Source organism: Falco biarmicus, chromosome 7 (genome assembly GCF_023638135.1).
Source record: "Falco biarmicus isolate bFalBia1 chromosome 7, bFalBia1.pri, whole genome shotgun sequence".
Lineage (NCBI taxonomy): Eukaryota > Metazoa > Chordata > Aves > Falconiformes > Falconidae > Falco > Falco biarmicus.
The window spans coordinates 13323377-13349622 of NC_079294.1; the positions used below are offsets into that span (position 1 = coordinate 13323377).

The window sequence follows — 26246 nt, forward strand, 5'->3', positions numbered from 1 at the left end:
CACCACTGCAGCAAGGTTCACATCTTCATACGCTACTTCCATGTCTTCACTGAATGAGCTGGACATTTACTTTCTGGTGTCGCTATCACGCTACAAACATACACCTCTGTCAGGTAATAGCTCAGCCCTCTCATTTGTCTTAGAAACTACCTTCTTTGAAAAGAATGGAGAAAATAAAATAATGCTTGATGGCACCATGTACAAGCTCCAGGAGAACAGAGTTTGATTTCTACTTCCCCAGAAGCATTTCAGGTCAAAGCAGCTTTGTATCCTGGTAAGTCAGTCTGGCCAGCTACAAGGAGATGACTTAGAACTGCTGATCTTGGTGGTAATACCACTCAACACTGTTTGATACTAAAAAACAGCAACAAAAGACCCGTAGGGCAGCATGTTTCAAGGAACAGGGATGCTGAGGAACAAGTCAAGGTTGTAAGTGTGTCACCATTTTTTTGCTGCACCAGTTTTGGTTGAAGGCCACATGCTATTCCATGACCCTCTTCTTGGGGGGCCAAAACTCCACACTGGGCAGAGGACTTGGTGCCCCAAACTCTGCAGGAACAACACTGGCCCTTGAGGTTAGAGAGAAGGGTACAGGGAAGCGCTTTCCCATCTCCTCCTCCCTTTACACCATCAGTGGACAGCTTGAAAGCTCCCTACACACAAACCTCTCGCACAGGCATGAAGAGTTGAGGCAAGCATCTTCAGCTCACCGACGCACAGACCACACGTAGTATTTACCCTTTGCCATTTTTAAAGTTTCCTAGCTGCTCTTTCCAGCACTCTCACGATAAGCAGGCTAGGATACAGAAAAGGATCACCCCAATATCTACCTCCAAGCGACCAGAATCTCCAGACATGGACAAGTGCCACATTGCCCCAGGTCCTGCATACCCAAAACAGCAAACGAGTGCACACAGACAAGTGCAGACACAAGGGGACAAGAAAGTATTGACAGACTTTTATGAACTTTATGCAGGACCCAGTATGTTTTACAAGTAGTATGATCACGCTATAAATTTTAAGTTTTGACTTTAAAACTGATCAAGTCAAAGAGACGTACTAAGAGAAGAAAGAATAGACGGCAGCCATCTGTGAAGAGATAAAGAAACTTTGCAACTCCGATACAGTTAACCAAAGGACACAAAATCAGGCTCGTCTGTGTGACCACACAGGATAACAAAATCAAATCAACGTGAAGAGCTAGACAACTCACAGATAGGATATCAAAATTAGTGACATGTTTACATTCTGTTTTCAAAACTTAACATCCGAATTGTAAGCAATGTTTATCTGTAGCAGGCTGGCCACCAACATTACTTCTTTACTAAATTCCAAAAGCATATGTGTGTATACATACATATTTCAGTAATGAACCATGGACATTTCATTCTCCGTATTTTTTTCCTACATTCTACATTTAATAATTTCATCTCAGTGTTTTAAGAGGCGGCTGTTTAAAGTACATGATTTTTTTGAGGTAGGTTTCTTGATCTCTTCCTCATTCCCAACGTGCATGGGGTCAACGTGGCCAAGTAAGGGCAGTCACGGTAGAAACTGAGGTCACACGGCCAAGTACCGAGGGGGGAACCTTCCAAGGGAGACTTAGCCCATAATTCAATAGCGCAGCTTGGTTTTTTCCCAGATGCTTCACCAGTTCATCGCACTCAGCATCAGTTAACCAAAGAACTTCAACTCATAACTTACCACTCTGGACATTTTCTACTTGTAATTCAGTAAAATCCTGCAAAAGCTATTGCAGAGTCCCTGACAATTCTCATCAATGGCAAAGCTGAGAGCGCTGCAGGAACAGGTGAGAACTACTTTGCCTCCCCTTCACTTCATCAGTTATGAAGCAGAAAAATCTGTAAGAACAGATAGACCGTGATACTGTAATTCTGGGGAAAATACAAGCTACAGCTACACTACTTATAATATGTACAATAAAGTACAGCTATACTACTATCAGTCAGCCACCTAAGCAGCCAGAGGTACTCTTCAAGGCAGGGTATCTACCCCTGAAGCACTGATAAGCAGTCATGGCTGGAAGGGCCACCATGAGATCCCCTTCCCAGCTTAGCTTAAACAGCTCATAAGTAGAAGCAACGATGGCCTTTCATTATCACCACACTCTAAGTCTGAAAAAAACACAGTTACCGCACTGTAGGCATTCAGTGAAATTATTTAATTCTCCATATTTCATAAGTCACACCAAATAAAAAAACAGTAACGGACAAATTATTATTAATGTAATCAGGCATACTAAACCCTATTCTGTAATATAAAAGCACCAGAATGTTGGCTAGGCACCCATGACACTCAATTCAGCAACAAAAATACCAGGTCTAAACACACATGCATTGTATTTTATAAGGAAGATGAGAAACATATGGGCAACAGCCGTAACATGCACCATCTACACACTTGGGAAAGAACTTGTCAATAGGAAAAGGAAGGAAGTCTTTGCTTTCACTAGCCACGATGACAGATTAAATTCATTCCTTCTGATTCCATGGAAACCATGAATTAGCTGAAGGATGGAATTTGACACAAGTGAACACTAATGTCACACTTTGGTTCCCTAGGACAGCTATTCATCAGAAACCTGCGGTCTGTTCAGAGCCCGAACACAATACACTGTGCCTCAGATTCAGCACAGACAGCTTCTGATAACAGAAGTCTAAAAAACAGATTTGCACACTGAGTAAGTTATAGGTAAAAGGCATCCTATATCCTATCTGAGATTAAAATGCTCCAGTACCTGAAAGCGTTAAGATATATAATAAAACCTGAACCATGTTCAGATTTGAAGGTTGTCAGGAAGTTTTTGCAGTTATTTCTGCATCAGCCATGTGACTGAAGATGCTTTGAAAAAAAACAAGCATAGATGTTGCGTGCACAAGAACTCAAAGCAATAGTATCATCAGAGTTGGATTTATCCCATATAGTTCGTAGAATTTTGACCAATGACATACAACTCTGAAAATGTAAAGCTGACCTGAAAAGCCTCAGTATTTACTTCAGGATTAAAAATTCTGTAGGAAAAATAATTTTAAGAGACCCATAAGAGACACCCTCCCCACCCTGAGAATTGCTTAAACACTTAGTGCACTCAGTTTAGCAAGATTTACTACTAAATTTCATCTCTGTGTATGTTAAAGACAGGGTGCTTTTGCCTTTAAAACTTTAGCAGGCAACTAAACTGAACATTATACACAGTAAGCATCTTAGTATTTTATTCGTTGAATCTTTTATACAGAATAAGCTTCACTGATATTTAATTCACTGCAGTATTCTGCTGACGTAGCAACAAAAGATTACATTATAAACAAAGAACAAAATTTTGACTTTAAAATTTTTATAGATGTGTAATTTTTTCAGTTGACAAACAGCATCACAGTTACTGAAAAAACCTGAAATAAGCATGTAAGCTAAGGCCAATTTTTTTCATTTCCAATTGATAGGTTTTTTCTATATTTATCATAAATATTGGAAGCTAAACTCCAGCAACTAAAAATAAACATATCTATAATTTCCTAGCAACCAGGATTAAAATAATGGAGAAAACATACAGCAACAAAAAAAGTGTCTTTTCACTTAAGTTGACATCCGTAATCTATTTACACTATATATGTTAAAATCCCACAAGATCATCGAGGGTAAGGAATTTTGAAATAACCTGTTAAGCATTACTTAAAATGGCACTTTTGTAACTCAGGGCTGGGATTTTAAAATTGCGAAAACACTGAAAGACAATACACTGCAGTATGTCTATACCAATAATACATAAAAAAGACAACCTACTCCATAAAGTGTCACTGAGATGCTCAACCAAAAATAATATACATTTGTATCTTTATCAAGATAGATATTACTGTAAAAATGCTCACATTAAAAAATATAGTTATTATTGTTTGGATTTTCATTAAAACTAGAACGGACTACATTGAGCCAAAGTATGAGGAATTCGTATATAATGAAATGCTTCCTCATTTTATAGCACTAATAAAAATAATAATAGAGAAAGCTCTATTATAACTCTTTAATAACGATGGTATAATTTCCTAGTCTTTTAAAAACTTTACCTATGTGGGTGTATGTGCATGCAAGTCTGTGCACATGTGCTTGTGTACATAAACACACAAACACATAAAAAATATCAACGTGTATATATTATACATACACACATATCCACATTCCTGCATATAACACTTCTATAATGCTAACAGTATGCAGGGACTCTTCCATGTGACAATCAAGCGCCACATGCCATGTTTTTGTATTATTTCTTTTTGTTTTATCCAGTAAATGTAATAACACTTTCACATTTGGCCAAACGTAAGCATTGAGATTTTCAAAAAACCATGAAGTGATTTAGCTGTAACATTATACACAAGAAATAAATGACACCACAAATACTGCTGATCACAAGTCCAACATGAAACGGAATGTAAATTATTTGAAAAATTAGTATTCAAAGATTAGTTAAATATTATGGCAAACAACTTGGAATTCATAGAAAGTTTAAAATGCAATTCACATTACAAAGACTGGAGATACTTTATAGATAGAACTTTTAAATATGGATATGACTGGCATTTATTTTTAAGCTTACTTCTATGAGAAATAGACTTGTTTCCTGTACAGGTGATGCTTTGTCTATACCATATACAGTAGAAAAATAAATTCTTTAGCAACCTAGAAATAGTTTATAAAACTCTTGAAGTTTCATTTTCTTTGCTAAACATGCCAAGATTAGACTGACAACTATAAATAAAAGCTATATAGACAACAGGTAAAGTAGAACAAGTTAAGAATGCTACAATGTACAGGACAGACTTTATTGTACTATTAATTCCTGTGTGCTTTGCAATAGGAATAGGGTTGACTTTTCTTTTTTGTTTGTTTTCTTAGAAAAGATAATTACTTGCAAGAATATAACACAATATCAAGATAATTTATAATATACATGTACTTCAAACAGCAGCCAGGTTTATGGTATCATAGTAATCTAGAACGATAATCCAAGTCATAATTAGAAGTACAATACCTAGGACATTAAGTGGGAAAGGCAATTTTTATTTTGGGAAAATGGAGCAAATCAAACTCTTAAAAGCCTTAATTCTCAAAATCATCTATTTACTATAATACATACAAGGCGATCTTAAATCTTGTTATAAGTGAAGATTACAACAGTGACCATCATAAAGCTTTTTTTTTTTTTTTTTTTTAAACTACACAAAACATTCTAGCGGCTGAATGAGCCAAAACTGTTGTCTTCTTTGCAGACCTAAAAAGGTGTACTTTGAGCATGAAAGAAAAAAAGCTGCTATGAAAAGTCTCACAGGTAGTGTTTATCTATGGTCTCCCCTTTGCTACAATTTGTAACCTTCTAAATTTTTTACCACTAACAAAATATTTAACCAAAAGATTTGTTTAAATTAAGCAGCATTCTTTTACAGCAAAATTGGTACCAACGTAAAAGTAACATAAATGGGGGGAAAAAAAAAAAAAGAGAGATAATTTAGAAATGGGGGGGGGGGGGAAGGAGGGAGAAGAAAGAAAAAAATTCAGTCATTTGAATTTTTAGCACAACATACCACAGGAAAAAAATATGATTACAAGTTTATGTGATTTTATATATACACACTCCAAAGAGGTTAATTGTCAGTACCCAAAGTATTTATTGCTATGTATTAGCAATGCATTTTTGTATATCTTTAAAGGGTCACATAAAAATAGATTTAAAGAATAGATTAATTGAAGTCCTAGATTAAAACATTGTTTGGTTTAGAGAATTTTACTACAACAAAATTCATGTTTATGTATGAAAAGTTATATAACCTTATATGAAAATGTCATGAACTATTTTCTAAACACTACATGTATTCCCAAGTGGGAAAAATTAAAATATCTAAAATATATTAGATTAAGTTTACAAGACCATCAATGATCTTTTAAACATGCAGCTGTTTACAGAATTAACAGTTTTACAAAATGTTTAGTTCAGTAATGGAACATAAAGAAATAAGTAGGCAACATCAAAATTTTTGTACAGTATTTGAAACTCACTTTTACAACAAGCATGTCCTTGGTATTGTGCTGTAAAAAATAATAAGCAACTTCACCCACCCTTAACGAACTGTCCACAGGTTTACTTACAAGTAAAGATGGATGGTTAGGGATTGTAAAATTCTCAACAGTGCATTTTGCATTCTTCCATAAACCATCCTAAGCATACCGTCACATAAGTAGCCAGGAGATTACAAAATAAACTATAGCTGGGCTTTAGTTGTTTACACAGAATGCTCGAATGCGAATAAAATTGCCAAAAATAGCATGTTAAATAACAAAAACAGCCATAAAGCAGGCTGTAAGCATTGAATGTTTCATAAATGTTTTTTTTTTAAATCATTAAATTTGTATAGAAAAATTTTATTCACAATATATTGTGACAAACCGTCACAGGAATGATATAGTGATTGCAATAAGGTATCATGCAGCAGCAGCTTTGTACTTTATAGCTATTTTTGCTTTTAAAAATTAAACCTCTCCAGTCATGCTTATCACATAGTTTTTATCTGCAGTGTGTACAAATGAGGAACACAGTACGGGATATAACAAAAAGATGTCCAATCAGCTGGATGGGAATTAGTTTTCATAAATATGAAATACATTACTGTATCCTGAAACATGCATGTCTATAGCTTGTCTTTACTGTCCAGTGCCAGGCTGCCTGCAATCATCTTCTGTCTATATAATACCAAGAGGGTCTGCTGGTAATTGCGACTGTATCAGCTGAGGCTGCAGCGGTGGTGGTAACTGCAGAGGTACCATTGGTTCCACCATCTGTACTGCGTTGGAAGGCGGTGGCTGACACGCCACGGGATTAGGTGCTTCTACAATCTCTCCATTGTAAAAGAAAAACTGACACTGTTGAATGAAGGTCTCTATAACCGACTGGTGGATTTTGGTGGTAGAAAGAAACTCTCTGTTTTCAAAATCAGGTCTCATCAAAGTAGGCCAGAAACAAATGGACAAGTTATCAGCCGTCATATAGTTGGTTTTATATTGCTGACTAACCCTGAAATGAGAACATGCACAAATTGAATTCAAACCAGTATGCAATCAGTTACAAATAGTTTCATAGCTCTCTAACTGTAAGCAGTATTATTAAACATTCTCAAGGTTATTGTTGCTTTCCTCCAGCTATCTATTTAAACAATCATTCTTGTTTTTTAAAAGTGATTATGCAGAAGAAAATTTAGAAACCATGACTTTTCCAGATTTGAATAGCTAACAATTATCAACACGATTAAGCTTTTAATTAAGAAAGAAGTTCAACATTCCACCAACATTCTGATGTGACAATTATAAACAAACTTTCAATTTCTCAACCAGCTACAGGAGTTCATAAAATTAAGATTTTTGTCCATTAAAATGTCTAGAACAAAAGTGACAGAAATCACCTCTTACTGAGGACAGTCAGATATTAACCAACATCTATGGCACTCAAAGGAAAAAGGCATCACATTAGATCACATGTTAAAAAAAACCCACAAAACAAAACAAAAAACCAACAAACAAATCAAGCGTTGACTAAAGCACACCACTGCAGGTTTTTTCATACTGGCCAGCAACAGAATTTGGCCAAGCTGTAAAGAATACCACCAGTGGAAATTTCACTAGTATCAACACACACAAATATTGGTTTATTTTTCAGCGTATAACACAAAGACTTCCAACTGGGTTTTTCTTTCTAGAAGTTTCCTGCTTTTAAGCAAGGGCTGAAACAGATTCTTCACTTATGATCTAAATTCATTATTACAATACTATTACAAGAAAAAATAACCAAAAAAACCAAACCATCCTGTTACCAAATTTACCATCTACAACTAAATGCCGCCTCAGAAAAAATGCAGTCCTTTTCATAGTAATAGTCTAGTAAGAGACAGGATATTTTGTTGTCTAAAAATACTCTGCATTCTAAAGTAACATCACAATTTTATCTAGAAGTAATTAGCGAGAGAGATACATAAAAAAGTGTGTGTTAATAAATCTGACAAACACCTAAGAAATTCATTCAGCGGGGAACATGTAATCCCTGTATTACAGGAGACAGCACAAAGCTAACTGAGCTACAGTTGTCCTGCAGAAACAGACAGAAAATAAAACTTCAGCAATTTGTCTGTTACAGTTTTGATGATTAACAAGAGCAAACTGCAAGAATTTCTGACAGCTGGCTGTAGTCCATAGATTCAAAAGCTGTGAAAACTATAGTAAACACTAGAACTAATGCTGTAACAAAATATTTTCACTCATTTACAATGCATGTATAGTGAAAACTATAAAGCGTAGGCTTACATTTTAGCATGCGCATTACTTGGAATAAGTAGTGTAAGGGTACACAGACACTGCTTCTCACAATCTGTTTTGAGTAAGTTTGGTCCAAAGGATATTTGGATACTATTGACAGTAATACTAGTGACAGTAATGTTCCTAAGCCCCTTCCTAAAACAATCACATTTTAACTTCATTTAAGGATTAAAGAACCCAAAAATACAAATGTAAGCTTACATTTTCCTTAGTGTTTTTATTAAAGGGTTTCCTTCCTATACTGAATTCTGTGTATAAACTCCTCCTAGACTATAGTCTAGGGGTAGAGCAATGAATGAGACTTACCAAGAATTAAATAAAACTTAAGTGTAAGACACATTGTGATGGGACAACGAATCGGTCAGAGTTTTGAATCAGAACTGCCTGTACCTTTTCCCTAAAATGAGTACAATGAGCATGATTTCAAACTCTGTAATGGTGTACCGTTAGAGAACAAACTACACCATGATAAGTTATAAAACCAGAGAAAGAATAGCACCTGCTATATAATAAAACCTATTTTATGAAATAAAAGCCAGATAGTCTATTTTACGGACTGCTTTTTTCCTGACATTTTTGCTCTGAATTTAAAAATCTTTCAAGAGGCTTCTTCAGTCACATAGGCTAAAACTTACACCCTCCAACATACTTAAGCACATCTAAGGTTTGATTATGTGTTTGGCCATCTCATGCATCTTTTTTCCCCACCCTTGTCATGAGCTTACTGCTTGCCGGTTCTCTCATACTGTTTTCTTAATCTAATCTGATGTAGCTGTAGACTGCTGCTGCTGTTTCATTCTTCCCCTCCTCCTTCTCCACCAACTTTCTGGCATCAGACCACAGGGTGTCTGAGATCAGCTAGTATGTTCTACAGAAAATTAGTTTTCCGCTATTTCTCTTTTCCTTTAGAACATGCTGCAGCTGCATAATCATCAGATCCAACAAATGAAGTAGTGGGAATCTATGGCTAAAAGTGAGATCGGAAAAGCGCTGCACCTCTTTCCTGATTGCAACCCACAACTAGATTAAGCATAACGAACAATCAACTTTATTCTCTCCTGTCTTTAAACCTCACCTCTGTCCTAAGGGTAAATAAAAACCTACCACCGTGTATGCCATCTCCTACCAAACTTTCCCAAACTATTTCACAATCTTCTTGTAAGTACTTAGCAAATGCCCATTCACCTTCTTTTAGGTTCACACAAAAAGGAAAAATGAAGAGCCTGTTTCTCTTGATCCTGCCACCTTCCTCCACTGCAAACTCTTCAGGAACTTCAGGCTGTAAACCCACTCTATGATCAGACTTTAGAAGTTGTACATCTGTCTTCCCAGACTTCAGAAGCATACTATACCATATTGGCCCTTATTTATAAAGGGAGTAATTATCAAAGAACAAACATAAAACACAACCAGTATCAAAAAAGCCAATGTCAATCTAACACTGTCCTGTTTCAACATCTTTCAAACTCACTTCTGCTCATAGTTCATCAACCACAATTAGCTAGCTAGTATCCTCTGAAAGGTGCTTATCACACTGAAGAAAAATTCACATCACTGTTGTTATTTATTATATTCTCATGGTTATTGGCCTCATATTACAACAGCACTCAGCTGGATAACACTTGTATTTTTTGTTTCAACAACTAAGTCCTATGCTCATGAACACAGCAAACCAGCATCAATCACTAACACTATAATCTATACAATACCCCAATCCTTACTCTAATGACATACGATGCACACACAAAGCATTTAAAACATCAGTTTGCGATGAGAACTCTTCCATCACGTAGAAGTGTGTTTTATCGCATTTAACAATTAATTGATGAACATTTCCATTTTAATTATATACTAGCAGTAATTTACCATAAATTAATCTCTTAAAAAATAAATACAGACTCTAAAGAATTTAGTTACAAGTTTCCTTTAGGATCCTGTATCCACCTCTATCTACCCCTCGCCCCCACCTCACCCTCTGCAACTGCTTATGCTCAAGCAGTTTTCTTGTTGAATGGGCCACAACTACTTGGCACTGCAAATGAAAGAAAAAATGACAGCCTTAAGATTATTTTACTAGCAACCTGCGATGTAAATCGGTCACCACTAAAAAGAGAGTGGACCAGAAAGCAGTTCTCCAGTAAGTTCTGCGATTAATGCAACTTCATTTGTCTGTAGATAGGTGTGAATTAGAACCTATTCAGAATTTTTTAAAATTGTATTTAGCTCTTTCACTTGCAGCAATCCAGGTACTTCACACTGTACATTCAGCTGCACTACGGAAATAGGTAACCAGATGAAGCTTTTTGACAATTCAGAGACTGCCATCCTTCCACAAAAATTTCTATCAGGTCCATTAAGAACTATTGAAACATTTCAGGTAATTAATAACTGTGTCAAATTTGAGATGTTTGGTTTTACTTCGTACGCACAAGCACATCTTGCAATTCTGTAATATGTAAATGCATGGAATAATTATATCCATTGATATGAGTTCATCTGTTTTAGGGCTCAATTTGTATTTGGCAAGACTGCAATGGAAAAACTGATTGATTTCCCTGCAAAGGAGAACTTATAACTTTTATAAACGCTTAGTAAGTTGTATATGTGATAGAGAAGTGTAAAAGTAGGTGCCTAAATTCTCAAGTTTCTCATTCAGTGAATGACTCCTTCCAAACTGCAATGGAGAGTACCTACATTCTCTCTGTTGACTAAACAGGGAAGTTAAAAGGTCTCATTTCTGCCCCCATATCACATGCCCAATTAGAGTGTTACAAATACCTGCGAAAACACAAACACACACACACACACGTCTAGAACAATTTAACAACTTAAAAGTCATTAAGAGGTTATTGGTGTATATATATGAAATTGTCTAGCTGGAAAGCACCATTGCAGACAATGACTTGAGAATCCTGGTGGGCAAGAAACAGAACAGGAGCCAGCAACGGGCCCCTGCGGCGAAGGCAGCCAACAATCAGGAGTGCTGCCAGCTGGTTGGGGAGGTGATCCTTCCCCTCTACTCAGCACTGCTAAGGCCACATCTGGAATACGGGGTCCAGCTCTGGGCTCTCCAGCAAAACAGACACATGGAGGCACAGAAGCAAACCCGGTGAAGGGACACAAAAATCATTAAGAGACCAAGGATCTGTCAAGTGGGGAAAGGCTGAGAAAGCTGGGACTGCTTAGCCTGGAAAAGCTATGGGGAAGTCTTGTAATTGGTTTTAAATATCCTATAGGAGGGTGTAAAGAAGATGGATTGAGACTCTTCTGAGTGGTGTCCAGTGACAGGACAAAAAGTCACAGGCACTAACAGAAACAGGAAATTTTGCCTGAGCATAAGAAAACACTTTTTTACTGTAATGGTGACTGAGCACTAGCACAGGTTGCCCAGAGAGGCTGTGGAGTCTCCCTCCTTGGAGATACCGAAAACTCAACTGGACACCATCCTGAGCAATCTGTTCCAGTTGACTGCCAAAGCAATGGGGTTGGACTAAACAACCTCCAGAGGTTCTTCATAAACTCAACAATTCTGTGATTCTGTCTAAAAACAGATTAAAAAAAAAAAATCACAAGCTAATCTTTACATGACATATACTGGAAAACAAAGTTTCTTACAAAAAAGTTATTTTAGCTTTATTTCAGAGAATAATCCCATTTTAGTTGAAAAAGTAACATGACTAAGCTGGTCTTTGTCTTCCTGTTTTTTATAACTTAATATTATACACTTGAGCATGTAAAGCAGCAGATTATGAGGCAGTATATATCTACCAGTATCAGATTATTTTAAAAGTTATTTTTCTATTTACTAAACACAAACCTATTAAAATTCCATGCAGGAGGCAAGATTTAGGAAGCAAGTGTAACCAATTTATTGTTACTTACAGCTTTGTCCTACATTTTACTTACTCAGCAGGGAGTTTGGGTGCTACATTTTAGATTCTGATTGAAGCCAGCCCTGCTTTAAAGGGGTGGGGGTTAGGTTTAGGCCAAATGACTTTCAGATCCCCTAAAACCTCTATTAGTCTATAAATTTAACAGCTACTTCCTGAAAACAAACAAAAAGAATTTTTTTTGAAAAAAAAAGACCTGTAACTGTGATGCATAGTTATTTTTCAAGCTTTTTTGTTATATACACCAATCACCCTTACAACTTTATAGTAGCAATGACGCCAGCTATTTATACATCAGTAAAAGACAACAGAACATACAATCCTTTTCTAATGAATCCCTAATTCCTAGTTTCATTTTCCAGAGTTATACTAACAGATAAGCAATACAGCATAACATTTTCTATTCTGGTGGTCAATTCATTGTTACTAACACAATCTTTTTTGCAATTGTTACAACAAACAAAATTTTAGTAGAAAAATACTAAACCTGTTTAGATGCGTTATTACATATTTGAAGACATCATAATTCACTGGGTGGAATTTCTTCACAATTTCTTTTAACTCGTGTAGCCGTTCTGTCTTATCCATGATTTCTATAGAAATAAGTGACATTTTCTGACACATCAAGACATACTGAATAAAGCGTTGCTAAGCCTTTTTCCTGGTATAATGATACAGATAAGATACCCACAGAGAAATATCAAGTGAGAAAATATTTGATAAAATTCCTGTCTGCATATACTATTGTATAGCATAACTTTTTATTATAGAGGTAACTATCTAAACAAAGAAATATTTTTCTGTATTTAAGCAGAATTACTCATCTGTGTCTAACAGCAAAGAATCACTTGATTAGCTCATCGTTGGCTTGTAGAATGACAAGTAACAATGTGACAGGGTCATTTCTTGTTAGATTTTCCTCTGCTTGCAAAATGTGAAAACTTAGACATAAGATTTATTTAGACTGAAGTTTCATAAAGATTTGGAAGAAGGAAGACATTCACATGAACTTAGAATATCGTAATTTTCTCATTTAAATAACTGATAAGCTTATGAATGAGCCTGATGTAACTATTTTAAATACACAACTGAAAGAAAAACAGGGATTTTTACAGGCCCAAGCAACATCATTTATGCTTCCAAGAGGAAATGTGCAACGTGTAAGAAAGGACTACAGAATAAAACAACTTTAAAAAAAAAAAAAAACGAAACAACTCATGCTGCCGCTAAAACACTTGTGGAAAATACCACTGAAGTATTGTAGAACGATACATTCTGCAGAATATACTTCTATTCCATGATGATTTGTACCATAAAAAGGAATACAAATTCACCTCTATTACTTGACTGCACTGCTAAAACGAAATTTGATATAGCCTAGCACTACTGTAGGAATAATATGAAATATGCTCCAATATATCACAAATAGTGATTTAATGCAGTATTAATGACATTTTAAGCAGTAAGTCCATTTATATTCTAAGTTATTACACATTTTGGCTGAAATCTAACTGATACGCTTTTAAGAAAAACTAAAACCTAACTAATAACATTAAACGAGCAATTTGTCTGAAAAATACAGGTGTAATACTACAAATATGTATCTACAGATATAGTCTATTAGAAGTTTTGTATTTTTGGACGATTATTAACCAAGTCCAGGCCCAAGCCTTAGGTTTCCATGTTCTGAACAAAAAGCATTAGGAATACTGTCAGAGTCGTATCCTACAAAAACGTTTAGCAGACTTTTTGTAAAGCAGTTTGCTGACAATACAAGAGAGATACTGTTTAAAAGAAGGGAACAATTTAGTCTTTTCACTTTGAAGTGTCCAAAAAATATTTGTAAGGCAAACATAATTAAGTATTTGATCTTACAAGGAGTTCAAAAAGAATTTGAAAAATCTAAAAGAATTACCATAACATTCCATAGATGTGTCTGATTTCTAAAGCCTACTTTGAATCTAAGACTTCATGAATTCAAAGACTTTTTTCCCTGTTAACAACTGCAATACAGTTCCAAGAGCTTTCATCATATGCAGCCCTAATACAGAACAGAAAAAAGTAGTTTTCTCCTATTAAATTTTCTACAAAAAGAATAATAAGCCACAACTTATTTAGAAAAAATAATGTATTAAAATTATTTCATCATATAGTTCTGTTAATTTTAAAGAATGCTTAAAAAAACTACATGTCTAAGCACTTTTAAAAATATTTTGGTGTGGCTAGTCCTTTCAACTTACAATGAAGTAAAAATTGCAATAAGGGCAATCAATATAACATAACTAGGCCAAGACAAGATTTGTTTATTACTTACTTGATGTTTCTAACAACTCTTGATGCAAAGAATAAGGAATTAATGGATCTGGCAGATCTGCAAAAAAAGCTTTAAGAGCCCCAGCCACAGCATTTACTGTTACTCCCATAGACTCTAGACTGATATTGTGATCTGTAAAACAAAATTAAACAGCAGTGTAAATAAAACTTACAGCTATCATTCCTCATTAGTATTTAATGAAACAAGAATTTACTCAAAACACTGAATATGAAAATGTTGCCAAACGTTTATTACAAGAATGCATGAAAAGGTGAACCTACAGATAAGGTGCCATCACTGTGACCCACATGAATTCAAATATAAGAAAATCTGACAGTATAAGAAATCAGCAGAAGATCAGAAAAATAAAGTTGTCTGATTTTCCATGCAGACTTAAATGCTTTTCTATTTGTCACTGACTGGCTTCTGATTATCATTTTTGCCCAATAGTAAGTTTTAAATTATATTTCCCAACATTTTGTTAAAACCTGGTACAGGGCACATTGATTGGCAGAATTCATGTAACCACATAAAGCCTTTTAAAAAAAGGACAACAAAACATAACAGTGACCACACTTAGCCATATAATCTACTGCTAGATTCCCAAATAACAGAAGCTTCATGTTTTATAACTAGAGATTTTTTTTAAGATGAAATTTATAATAATAAATTAATGCTACATAATTTTAATACCGAGGCTAGAATTGGAAGCACTGCAAACTGCAGAACTTCAAAATGTAAAATATTTGAAATGTTTTTAAAATTTTAAAAACATAAAATTTAAAATATTTAAAAACTGAAATTTTGAAAATAATAAGTTTAGTTTCCAAAAGTCCACTCCACCTGAAACTCTGGAACATCCTTTAATAAGGTGACTGAAGAAAATCTCAGACTATCTGAAACAGCATAGTAAGGCATAAAAAACTCGAACCTAGCACGTTTATTTTTCTTACCACCAAAGAGTGTTTTTACTATTTTTCACAGGCTCAACTTCATTATTAATATCCAAGAACAATTCATAAGTGTTTTCATTTTGAAATATCAACCAAGATCATAAATTAAATGAGAAAACAGAAGGAAAAAAATAATGCAACCCTTTCCTTTAACACATCAAAGTAAACAGCATAACCTACCAATCATATTTCAGTACATTCTAGCATGAGAAAGGCTGCATTTGAAATTTATTATCAAGATTTAATTGTTAATCCATATTATTCAAGACAGCTTTCAATAAAACAAGTATCAAGAAGTACTACATTTACCAGAGGGTAAGAGGGGGAAGCGAATGCATTAATGCCTAGGTACTGATAAACTATTAACACAAGGAGCACCTAGGACTCCATTTAAACTCTTAAAAACTAGAATACCACTAGAAAATATTTTTAACAGCACTTAAAGCCAGCTGCAACAAGATTCTATCCCATCTTGTGTTTATACATAGCTTTATTGGTAATAACCAATGGACCATACCAATACAACCTACCAGAGCATTAAGTACTCGGTGCTATGGAAGTCAGTTTGGAAGTGCAACCCCTTTATATTGCACTATGATAAATCCATGGAGAATTCAAGTTCTGTTTTGACTTTAAATAATAAAATCTGCCATTACCTTGATCAAACTGTTTCTGAATGTTGTCTTGATCTGTTTTATTCCCACTAACACGGTACAGGCCTTCCGTACATAATCCTTAGAAGGGGAGGGAAAAAAACAAATTAAAAACCAAGTTTGTATACTATAGAGCAAAACACAGCCAGTCATAATTACTAATACAGAAACCAAAAGTAGGAATACAAATCTTAGATGCCTAAAAATTAACATGTTAACCATTTTACTGATATAGTATTATCAAAACATAAAGTATCAGTTGTTTATCGAGTCCAGTGTTCCATTTAATACAAATCACTCTGAAACTACATTGTGGGACAGCAAGAATCTGACTGTAGGCATTTGTGGAATAGTTACCCAAAACTATTCCCTTCCTGATCTCTACTAGACTCTTGTTACTTACATCTTTTTTTTATATCATCAAAAATCTTAATTCTGGAGTTTGGTACCCACAGAATTTATGTTTTTAAAAACAGTCTTCACAAATTGGGTGTAACAACTTACTGGCAAGCAATAACACACTGGTAAAATACTCTGCAGAAAAATCTAGCATTTGTAATTGATTCCTGGTTTTTTTAATTTCATGGCGTAACGCACTCCTGCAAGATGCAAGGACTTAATCTTTTAACATACCTTCCCTTTTACCATTTATATTTTATAAGTCTTGCATACATTTCTCCTCATTTCTTTGCTAAGATAAACCATCATGCCATTTACAAGTCTGTCTTTAAGGGTGCAGAGGAAGAGGGAAAAGGAGACAGGTGTTAGGAAGCAGAGGTTCTCCAGGCTTCTCATTATTACTTTGTTCTACTGTGCATTATGGAGCCATCATAATTACAGCAGCCATTCTAAGTAAATATTAAAAAATACACCTTTATTATGTACACACACACACACCCTGCTCACTCCACTCCAGTGATTATGCTTCCTATCACATTGCTATCTTTTTCGCACACAGCTACTCACTGAATGAAACTGTCCATCCTGCTATTTCACACCATTACCCAAGATCTTGTTCTTTGTTAATTTAGAACCCATTAAGGAGTACAAGCAGTTTATAGTTCCATAATTCTCCAAGTTACTTTTATGGATGCAGAATTACCTATAAGCTAGATCTCCATAACAGTACATGGTTCTATTTACAAATTCCCAAGTTTTAGAGCTTTGTGAAATCCCTAGGCTTTTTACCATCACAGCCTAGTGACTGAACACATTTTAGATTATCAGATCAATACATAACTTCGCTGTCACACCACAGTCACCGAGTGTGCCTTTTAAGCTACCAAGAAACACTAGGAATCCTGTTACAATGCCCAAAGTACAAAAAGCACTTAAATGCTTCATACTGCTGGGAAATTTATATCAATTAATTTTATATCAACTCTTCTAACTTAATGCCACAACAATTCACATGTCTCTCTACTGGCTGTACCAAGTCTATGTGAAGTAAGCTTTTCTTCAACTAACTTTTATGCCTACCATTTATCTTTCCAAATCCATAGTCAAAGAGTTTTCTCTGGTAAATACACTCCTAAACAGTTCTTTCAAGAAACTGAGACTCATTCACTGACATCCTCAAAAAGCACCAGAGGGTATAATTGGTGGCACAGGGCAAAAAGTGGTTTCAGTGATTCAATGGTTTCCACAGCTGGAAGGGATTTCAAACCTGTCTTCAAAAGAATGCCCTGGATATGCTACATACTATCACAGATGTAAACACTTTGCATTCCTCTTTCAGAAGTTGTAAATAAAGAAATATAAGAAAATCACTAGTAGATAAGAGCAAGCTAAGATCAAGATTCTCTTTGTTTAGCATGGGAGAATTCTCAGTTGGAGACCCTACAGCCCCAGGGTATTCTGTGTTCTATCGAACTACTATTCAATTTGTTTTTGCACAAAAGGAATTGAATGTGCTGCAACAACATTTTCTGAGAAGTCTGATCCAGTCACTGTTTAGTAGGAATGTTTAATCCTTGAACTGGGCTGCTCTGAAGACAGAGATGCTCTATTGCAATATTTGGGCTTCCCCTCCCCATTTCATCATGTAGTAGACACATATTTACTCAGACCAGTACAGCCCCAAGCAACACAGAAAGACTGCTTACAGTATTTCAGAAAATTTTCAGATTAAACAAGGAGATGCCTACTGAGAGTAAAAATAATTATTCTTGCTTGTATATTTTAAAAAGTAACACTTCATAAAACAGTTGGTCAACAGTCATTAAAGTGTTTCTCTAAGGCACACAAGGACACAAGTTTAATCTGTTCATGGGCATACACACAGCTAGAAGTCTGAAAGTGTAATTTTTAAGTAATGCTTCAATTGTTTGTTTTTTATTATACTTCATGAAGATGTGATTGGATAAGACATACAAGTTCCCTAGTTTTAGCTTTTAAATTTCTTGTGTATCTATAATATATGTTCATATATTGAGAAACAGAGAGAAGGTAACATTTATTTTTTAAAATTTATCCACTTCCTTCATCTGCAAGCCCATTGATTTTTTCAGAATTCTTATCTATGTTCTTATCCTGCTTCCCTTCTGGTCCAGCTGTAATTTTCACAATAACCTTACTAGACAGAATGGCTGTTGTAATACTATATATCAGAATAATCTAATTTATTTGCTTCTCTGACCTGCAAGCTTTATACACCTTTAGGTTTAAAGAATTAGATCCTCCTTATTTCACGTCACAATAGCCTACATTTGCTTCAAGACAGAGCTCATCTTTGTGTGGACTAATCCTTTCTCGAAGTAGCTTGTATTGCCTCATAAATTCTCTTCTTGTGCCTTCTTTTGTGCTGCCGGTTGTGATTAGTGTTCCATCCCATCTAACTGGAACTTCACACAGGGTTCAAAGCATTTCAAGGAAAACAAGCAAAGTGGATCTGCACCTACAGACATACTTAGTTTGTAGGACAATTCCATTCTTAGGCACCAACACATTTCACAACTCTTGGTTCCTCCACAGAACATACTAACTTCAACACATGGGCAGATCAAAGCCTACCTGGTACAATAGCCAGTTTCCACACCAGTAAGCAGTATGTGCTTGAGAAGACAAGTAGGAAGAGCAGGAGGGAGACAATTTTCCTGTGGGATATACTCTCAGCTTCCTGCAAATGGTGGCTTACACAGACTTTTGCATAAGGTGTTGTAATAGCCACTTGTGGATTCATCTTCCACCGATTCATCCAAATCCCTTTAAGTCATTTACTTGTGATCTTTACAACTACCCACAGCAAATGTAGTTTTGTAATTCAGGAATGCACATCATGAAAGCACACTAGGTTTATGCTCAGTAGCTGAAGTTTTCATAAAATCTTTTTTTCTTTATTAACAAGAAGCAGTAACTTCTCTGCTCTTTCCCAGCAATATTTATAAAAACCTATGTAATTTCCTTTCCTCAGAAATTCTCTAAGTTAATCATTTCAGTCTCTTTTTTTATCCAAGAGTTACTATTATTGTCATATGAAGTATCTTTTCCCAATCTTTTCTACTCTAAGACAGACTGACCCAAATTGTAACCAATTCAAACTGCCTGCATACCCTGGAATTACATAACAGCATGATTTCCTCCCGGCCCCCATATCACACACTCATAATTCTTCTAACTCTTTTTTGCTTACTTGATAGCAAGTACTAAGAGTTTAAATTTTTCAGACAACTGTCTATAATGGTTTTAAAGCTTTTTCCTGAGTGACAACAGCTATATTCATATTTAGTCTGTTAAAAAAAAAAGTCACACAGCATCTGCCAACTTGACATCCATAGCCAGGTTCCGCTACCATTGCTCTGTCTCCATTTCTGAATATGTGCCACCTAATCACAGCAAGTCTCTCTCTCTCCCCAGCTTAAATCCTTCCTCTACAGCAACCATTTGAACTTTTCAGGAATCATTCATCACCACAATAGCTGAAGCTATCATTCCCACACCTACTTTTGTAAATTTTGGGATCTATACAATTCTAGAATTTTATTTCACAGATTGACCCGGTGTACTGCTTCCCAACCCCTGTGCTACCCAGACTGCACAAGACTAAAGGAACTACCACCCTACTGATCTAGAATGGTAACTTCTATGAATGTAATTACAGAGCAAAGAATCTAAACTCTTGTCAATTAAGAGTCTAGCAACTAAACTGACTTACATAAAATACATTTAAAATTCTACATACAAGGTGTTATCTGTGCCTATCAACACTGGCCTTTAAATATCCATGACGTTCAATTCACACACTGAAAACCAGACACAAAAATAAGTGTCTTACTGCTTCTTATAAAAATATAACTTAAAGAATAATGATAAGTTTGATAAAAAGTAAGCAGTGTAAGAAAATAAGGAGTACTTTTTAAAGACTCAAAGAACAGGCAGCTCTCAGCCAATGCTGAATTAACATTTCTATCATATACGTTAACCAATTATTAAACAAGCTCTCAATCATTTTATGAAGCATCGCTCAATCACATATTTCAGGGCCTGTTCATTTCGAAAAAAGAATAAAAGACTTCAATTAATAGGACATGCCAAACACACCTAGAAAAAGGTAGGCACATTCTTTACTTCATTAAATACGGGTGACATCTGAAGATACTCTAATTTTCCAGGCATACTGGCTGTTTGGTCACTTTGGGCCTGGAAAAAGCTAGGGGAGTAAGAGGAGCAGCGTAAGCACTGTCAGTACTCTGCAAAAGATATTGATATCTTGGTCCTGTCTGCACTGTTTAGGAATTCTTTATGTAATTCCCATGATGTTCCCTTTGAAGCGATACCTTAATTAGCAATACAGCTCAAGTGCACAACGTGTTTATGAGTATTTCAAAACATATTTGTTTTCAGTGATTCTCACACACTAATGAATTAATGCATGTGCTCCTCCTCCACCCGTCTGGTAGTCGGTCTTCCATTAGGAGAAACAACTGATGCCTGTTTCCCCCTCCTCTCAAGTTTGGACAGGGTTTCCTCCCTGGTGATTAATTCCCAAGTTGCAAAACACAAAGTGGTATATAGCTTCTTAACTGCTGAAATGTATTCTATTTTAATGTTGAAGCAATCACAGAAGGGATCCTCAGGAAGTCATCTATCAAACTTTCTGCTCAAACACGGGTCATCACTGAATTCAGACTAGGTTGCTTTCCGAAATCTGATCTTGAGTATCTCCAAGGACACAGTGCCCACAACCTCTTTGAGCAACCTGAACCAGTGCTTAAATATCCTCAGGACAAGAGTCTTTCCTTTCTTTCTAGTTGGAACCTCATATTTTAATGATCATTGTCTCTGCTCCTCCTGCCATGGACTTCAGTACTTTAGCCTTGGCTGCAACTTTAAGTCATTTTTGGGTATCTCTTCAGCCTTTCCCTCTCCAAGCTGAACAAACCCACTTGTTTGGTGGCTAGACCCAACCAAAGTTGTCAACACCTTTCTCACAGTATCTCAGATGAGGTCTAACAAGTGCAGAGTAAAAACAAATAATCACTTCTGTTGCTGTAGTGCCTACCCGTCTGTTGGGACAGTCCAATATGGACGGCATCATTAGCAGGATGCACAATTGACTCATGCTTAGCCTATTCTGCACCCCAACCCCAGATCTTTTTCAGCAGCATTGCTATCCTGCCATTCAAGTCCTCAACATGTACCACTGCAGAAGTTTAGTCCTTGCAATTCTAGTTGCAGGACCCTCCATTTGTCCCTGTTGAATTCCATCAGGTTCCTGTTGTCCCATTCCTCCAGCTTGTCTACACTCCCCTGAATGGAAGCCCTGGCCTTGAATATATTAACTACACCACTAGGATCACTCACACACTTCATGAGGGTACAAAATGTACTGTAGGGCTATTTAACTCTATTGTTACTCCATCCAGAATCGATAGTAACAACCACGGCCTATGCATTTTTTTTGCTAAACATGTACTTTCATGGGCAGTTGGGTCAACTTAATTGAACATTATAACTGAAAAAGATTGTCTAACTCCCTGCCTCATCAATCACTCTTTCTATCCTTCCCTTGCTCCTAGCTACATAGCCCTGCTCCATGCCTTGCACTTGTTTTGACATGGATTTGACCCTTAACTTACCAGCTGTAATGCTACACAGCAGGACCTTGTCCGTTTTTGCTGATGTAGCTTTCCAAGACAGTGAACTCCACCGATTCAGAGATGTCTGACAAGCACCCAAAATTAAAAGCAACAGAAGCATACAGCAGGAAAGGATCGTACTGGCTATTACACTGTTTCTTATGAAACTACCCTCAGAATGCTGGATCTCATACATAAGGCTAAGGAGGATGGCCACTCTTGTCCTATTCTATTTTCTGTGTCCAACAGAACAGCGCCTTAAAAGCTTCTAGCTCTCCCAAGCCCTTTGAATAAAAGGGGAGATAATTAATCTTGAATTTCTGGATTTTGCAGCCACTATTAATACTTTTCAATGATTTACCAGCCTTTTGACCTCAGCAGGTGCTGCTGACTCATCTTCTTTGCCTATTTCTACCCAATCCTCATTCTCTAAAGACAAACTTCGCATTATCTATACTTTCAAAGTCAAAATCCAGCCTCATGGCAGATTCAATGTAAAGACCTGGGTATAACTTAGGTGAGAGGGAAATTCACAGAAGGCAGTATTCTTTTACTTGCATTACCTCCAAAGTTGTTAATTTAACAGCATTACAAAGTGGCATCAATATCAAAAGCAGTGATTACTGCAAACATAGCAAGTACAAAACTTTTAATTTCACCTATAGCTCCCTACCAAGACCATGTGAGACATTAAATGAGATATGGCTCAAATTCATTCATCCTTCTTTATTCCATTCCTTGTCTGACATAAATTGAGTAACTAAATTATTAAAATTCATATTATTCTAATAAGCTTATCTTCCCTAAATTGTTTCATGTAGAATTAGCACTGTATTAATGCTATCAGTTTTCTATGAAGTACAGAATCTAAAATTTCTAATCTTGTCAATGAAGCACAGGAATGTCAGTATTCTACAAAGATTTAAAAAAAATATTTGAAAACCCAGAGGAAAATCACATTAAAATACTGCTATTATTATTACAGTTGCAAATAGTCAAGAGCTAAATTCATTACATTGCAAAATTGTACTAGTATTCATATTAATTTGATGCCTCCTTCCTCAGTAAACAGAACGTAATTTATACCAAACTTTTCAACAATGAAAAAAATCAAATCCAAAACCAATTTAAAAAAAGATACTGAAATATTAGAAGACCCTCATAAGCTAATACTATCGGTGAGCATGAGTAATTTTTTCCCACATTATTATAAGTTTGGGAAAGTTAAAAATAATCAACAACAGTATGTGTTGAATAGCACACAAACAGTACTTGAAATTAAATTGGTGTCATGTAAAACAGCATAAAAATTTTATTGTTCACAAAACACTCGAGCTACAAACTTGCCATAAACATGTGAGCTTTTCCACTTAAAATTAGACATTCAATATATATTTCCACATGGTATTGCAACAGAAAATTCAAATCATACCAGCATTTTGAAGGTAAACATTAAATTAGCCTTCAGAAATCTGCATTGCATTCTCTCAAAATTATCAAAAAATCCTACTTACTCTCTACATAATTCTTAGAGAAACACAGAATCCACACTATTAATACAGTTAAACAGCTTAGCTTCAACAATTATCTGAATTCTGCCTACATTTAGAAAAAATGAGCTGTACTAAAAAAAAAGTAATGGTCTACATTGGATAGATTTTTTTTTTTTAAATTAGTTCATTTTTTTTCTAGCACATCTCACATCACCATTATTCTGCACAAAAAACGCGACTTCAGTTTTAAGAAAATTATACTTTAGTTTCCCTGCTAAATACATTTCCATAAACCTAGTTTGTAGAAAACCAATACACTTTGTAAGTTCATTGCAAGTGACATAACACAATGACCTTCAGTCCATCAGGAGAAAGCAACAAAATACACCAGAACAACCGTATCATCAAATTCTTCTTTTGGAAACCCATAACTGAAAGTTAACTACCAACGTCAAAAAGTCACTTTAACTAGCTGCCCTCAGGAGCAAGTTACACATTGATTTCCAAAGAATGTGACAGAGCATACAAACACCAGCAGCTTATAGCTTACGCTATGTCACTAATGATAGGTAAGTGTTTATATAGTCTGTAGAAGGTTACAGATAAGATTGCAATATCTTTACCAGAAAACACATTTTCCTGAAAACATTATACATCTATACCAAGCCATTTAGTGAAAAACTTGGTAATTCACCATTATCAACTTACTTACCTGAAAGGTAAAAATTGTTTTGATCATCTTGTTAAATGAACCAACAAGAGCTCTGACAACCAGCCAAAAAATTACTCATCCTGCTATAATTACAATGAATTAAAAAATGAAAGGCTTCAATAGAGAAAAGGTTTTCATATAATCACGGAGAATGCATAAATACTCAAGCAAGCTTTTTTACAGTATTTATCCAACCTTTCCTCACTCCTTATCCAGAAGTGACAGTGTTATTAAATTTAAGATAACCTTACATGGTATTTTACAAAGTGTTTTTTAATCAATAGGTTCTAACAAGACAAAGTACTATGTAGTATTACTGCTTTCTACTACCAGTACCAGCAGCGAGTACACAGGGCAGCTGAAACGGAGGTTCTGATACATACTTGCTGCTTATTAGGTTTAGATCTGTTCACGTATTAACCACTTCACTCCCTCATTTTCTACTTCCAATACTATCAAGAAGATTCCAAAAGGGATTCAAGCACTAGGTTATCTTTCAAAACCAGAAATTAGTTGACTCCATAAAGCTAAACCAGTTCAGAATAAAACTTCTTGTCAGAAAATAGCAAACTAAACAGAAACACACAAAAAAACCCCTACATCTGTAGGCCCTGACTTAGGATCCCTTATCTCTACCAGATCTCCCTTTAACCTGACAGCATCTGTATAGCTCCTTCAAAATAAAAAAATCTGTTTATTTATAAAAAGCTAGAGCTATTCAGCTCCTGGATTTACTTAATTTTTTCCATATTGTTCCTTTTCTACTGATGCAGATGATTTTTTTTTTATGAGGATATTCCAGAAGAGTATGGTAAAACAAAAATCTGATGGTATTTTCTGCATGCACTCAATTCTTTAAGGTTTACGGTGGAGCACAAATCTTCAACAACACCTTCTGATATCATCTTCTCATCTAAGCATCCAAAACAAAGCAGAGAAAACTTTTTTCACACTGCGTACTTTCTAGCCTCAGTCACAATTTAGGTGAGTGGGTACGACACACTGTTTTGTATAATTTCATGAGGCAGAGATAGAGAACATGAAAATTAGCTCTTCAATTTGAGGTTAATCATATCGTCGCAAAAACATGTGCAATTCAGCCACAATACAAATTGTATGTGGTAATACAAAGGGAAGGAGCTGCACTTCACAGAAGTACCTTAAAAGGAAAAGCTGAACAAATACATCATCTGTAAGAGAAATATACTGATTAGCCTCATTCAGGAAGAGTTGGGAAAGACTGCACTTCTTGAATAAAAAGGCAATGACAATAAACACCGGCATTCAGTTCGGTTAGTACTGGTACTAGGCTGACTTGCTAAAAGACAGCTGAAGTACTGGGATGATTCCCCAGGGCCAAGCAGCTTTGTCAAAGGGGAACGGTACCATTCTGGATTCCCACCTGAAGCCAACAGACCCCAACTTGCCTTCTGCAGACTGATCATCTCCAAAACCGTATTTGTGGCATTTTCTCTCAGACAGGCTCACATCACTGACTTTGAGACTATCTCAGCACAGGATTTGAAGACAATGCAAGTGAACAACCTCCTCAAAGGCAACAAATATGTTCCATCAGAACAATGCTTGAAACTCAAATACCTACAGAATATTAACCCAACATAAAAATAATAAACACCAAAAATAAAATTCCCACAGCCAAGTATAAAGTTGAAAAGAACAACCAAAGCTACTTACACAGAATTCAGCGTAGGAGGAAAAAAAAAAATCTAATACAGATAAAAAGTAGAGGTTTTCTTCCATCTTTGCTAAGTGCTTAACAG

General features: G+C 35.6%; 1 protein-coding gene across 2 annotated transcripts in view; it reads right to left on the reverse strand.

The window, feature by feature from the left end:
- Positions 1-946: 946 nt before the first annotated feature.
- Positions 947-26246, reverse strand: part of ARHGAP5 (Rho GTPase activating protein 5) — a 55913-nt gene continuing 30613 nt past the window's right edge. Inside the window, exons 5-8 of one of the 2 annotated variants that reach the window (XM_056345491.1) lie at positions 16187-16264; positions 14578-14709; positions 12751-12856; positions 947-7081 (exon numbers count right to left, since the gene is read on the reverse strand). In XM_056345491.1, coding sequence (XP_056201466.1) covers positions 6751-7081; positions 12751-12856; positions 14578-14709; positions 16187-16264 — 647 coding nt within the window. In that variant the 3' untranslated portion in view covers positions 947-6750. Of the gene's footprint in view, positions 7082-12750; positions 12857-14577; positions 14710-16186; positions 16265-26246 lie in introns of those variants that run through there. The other variant, XM_056345492.1, reaches the window with a different exon arrangement.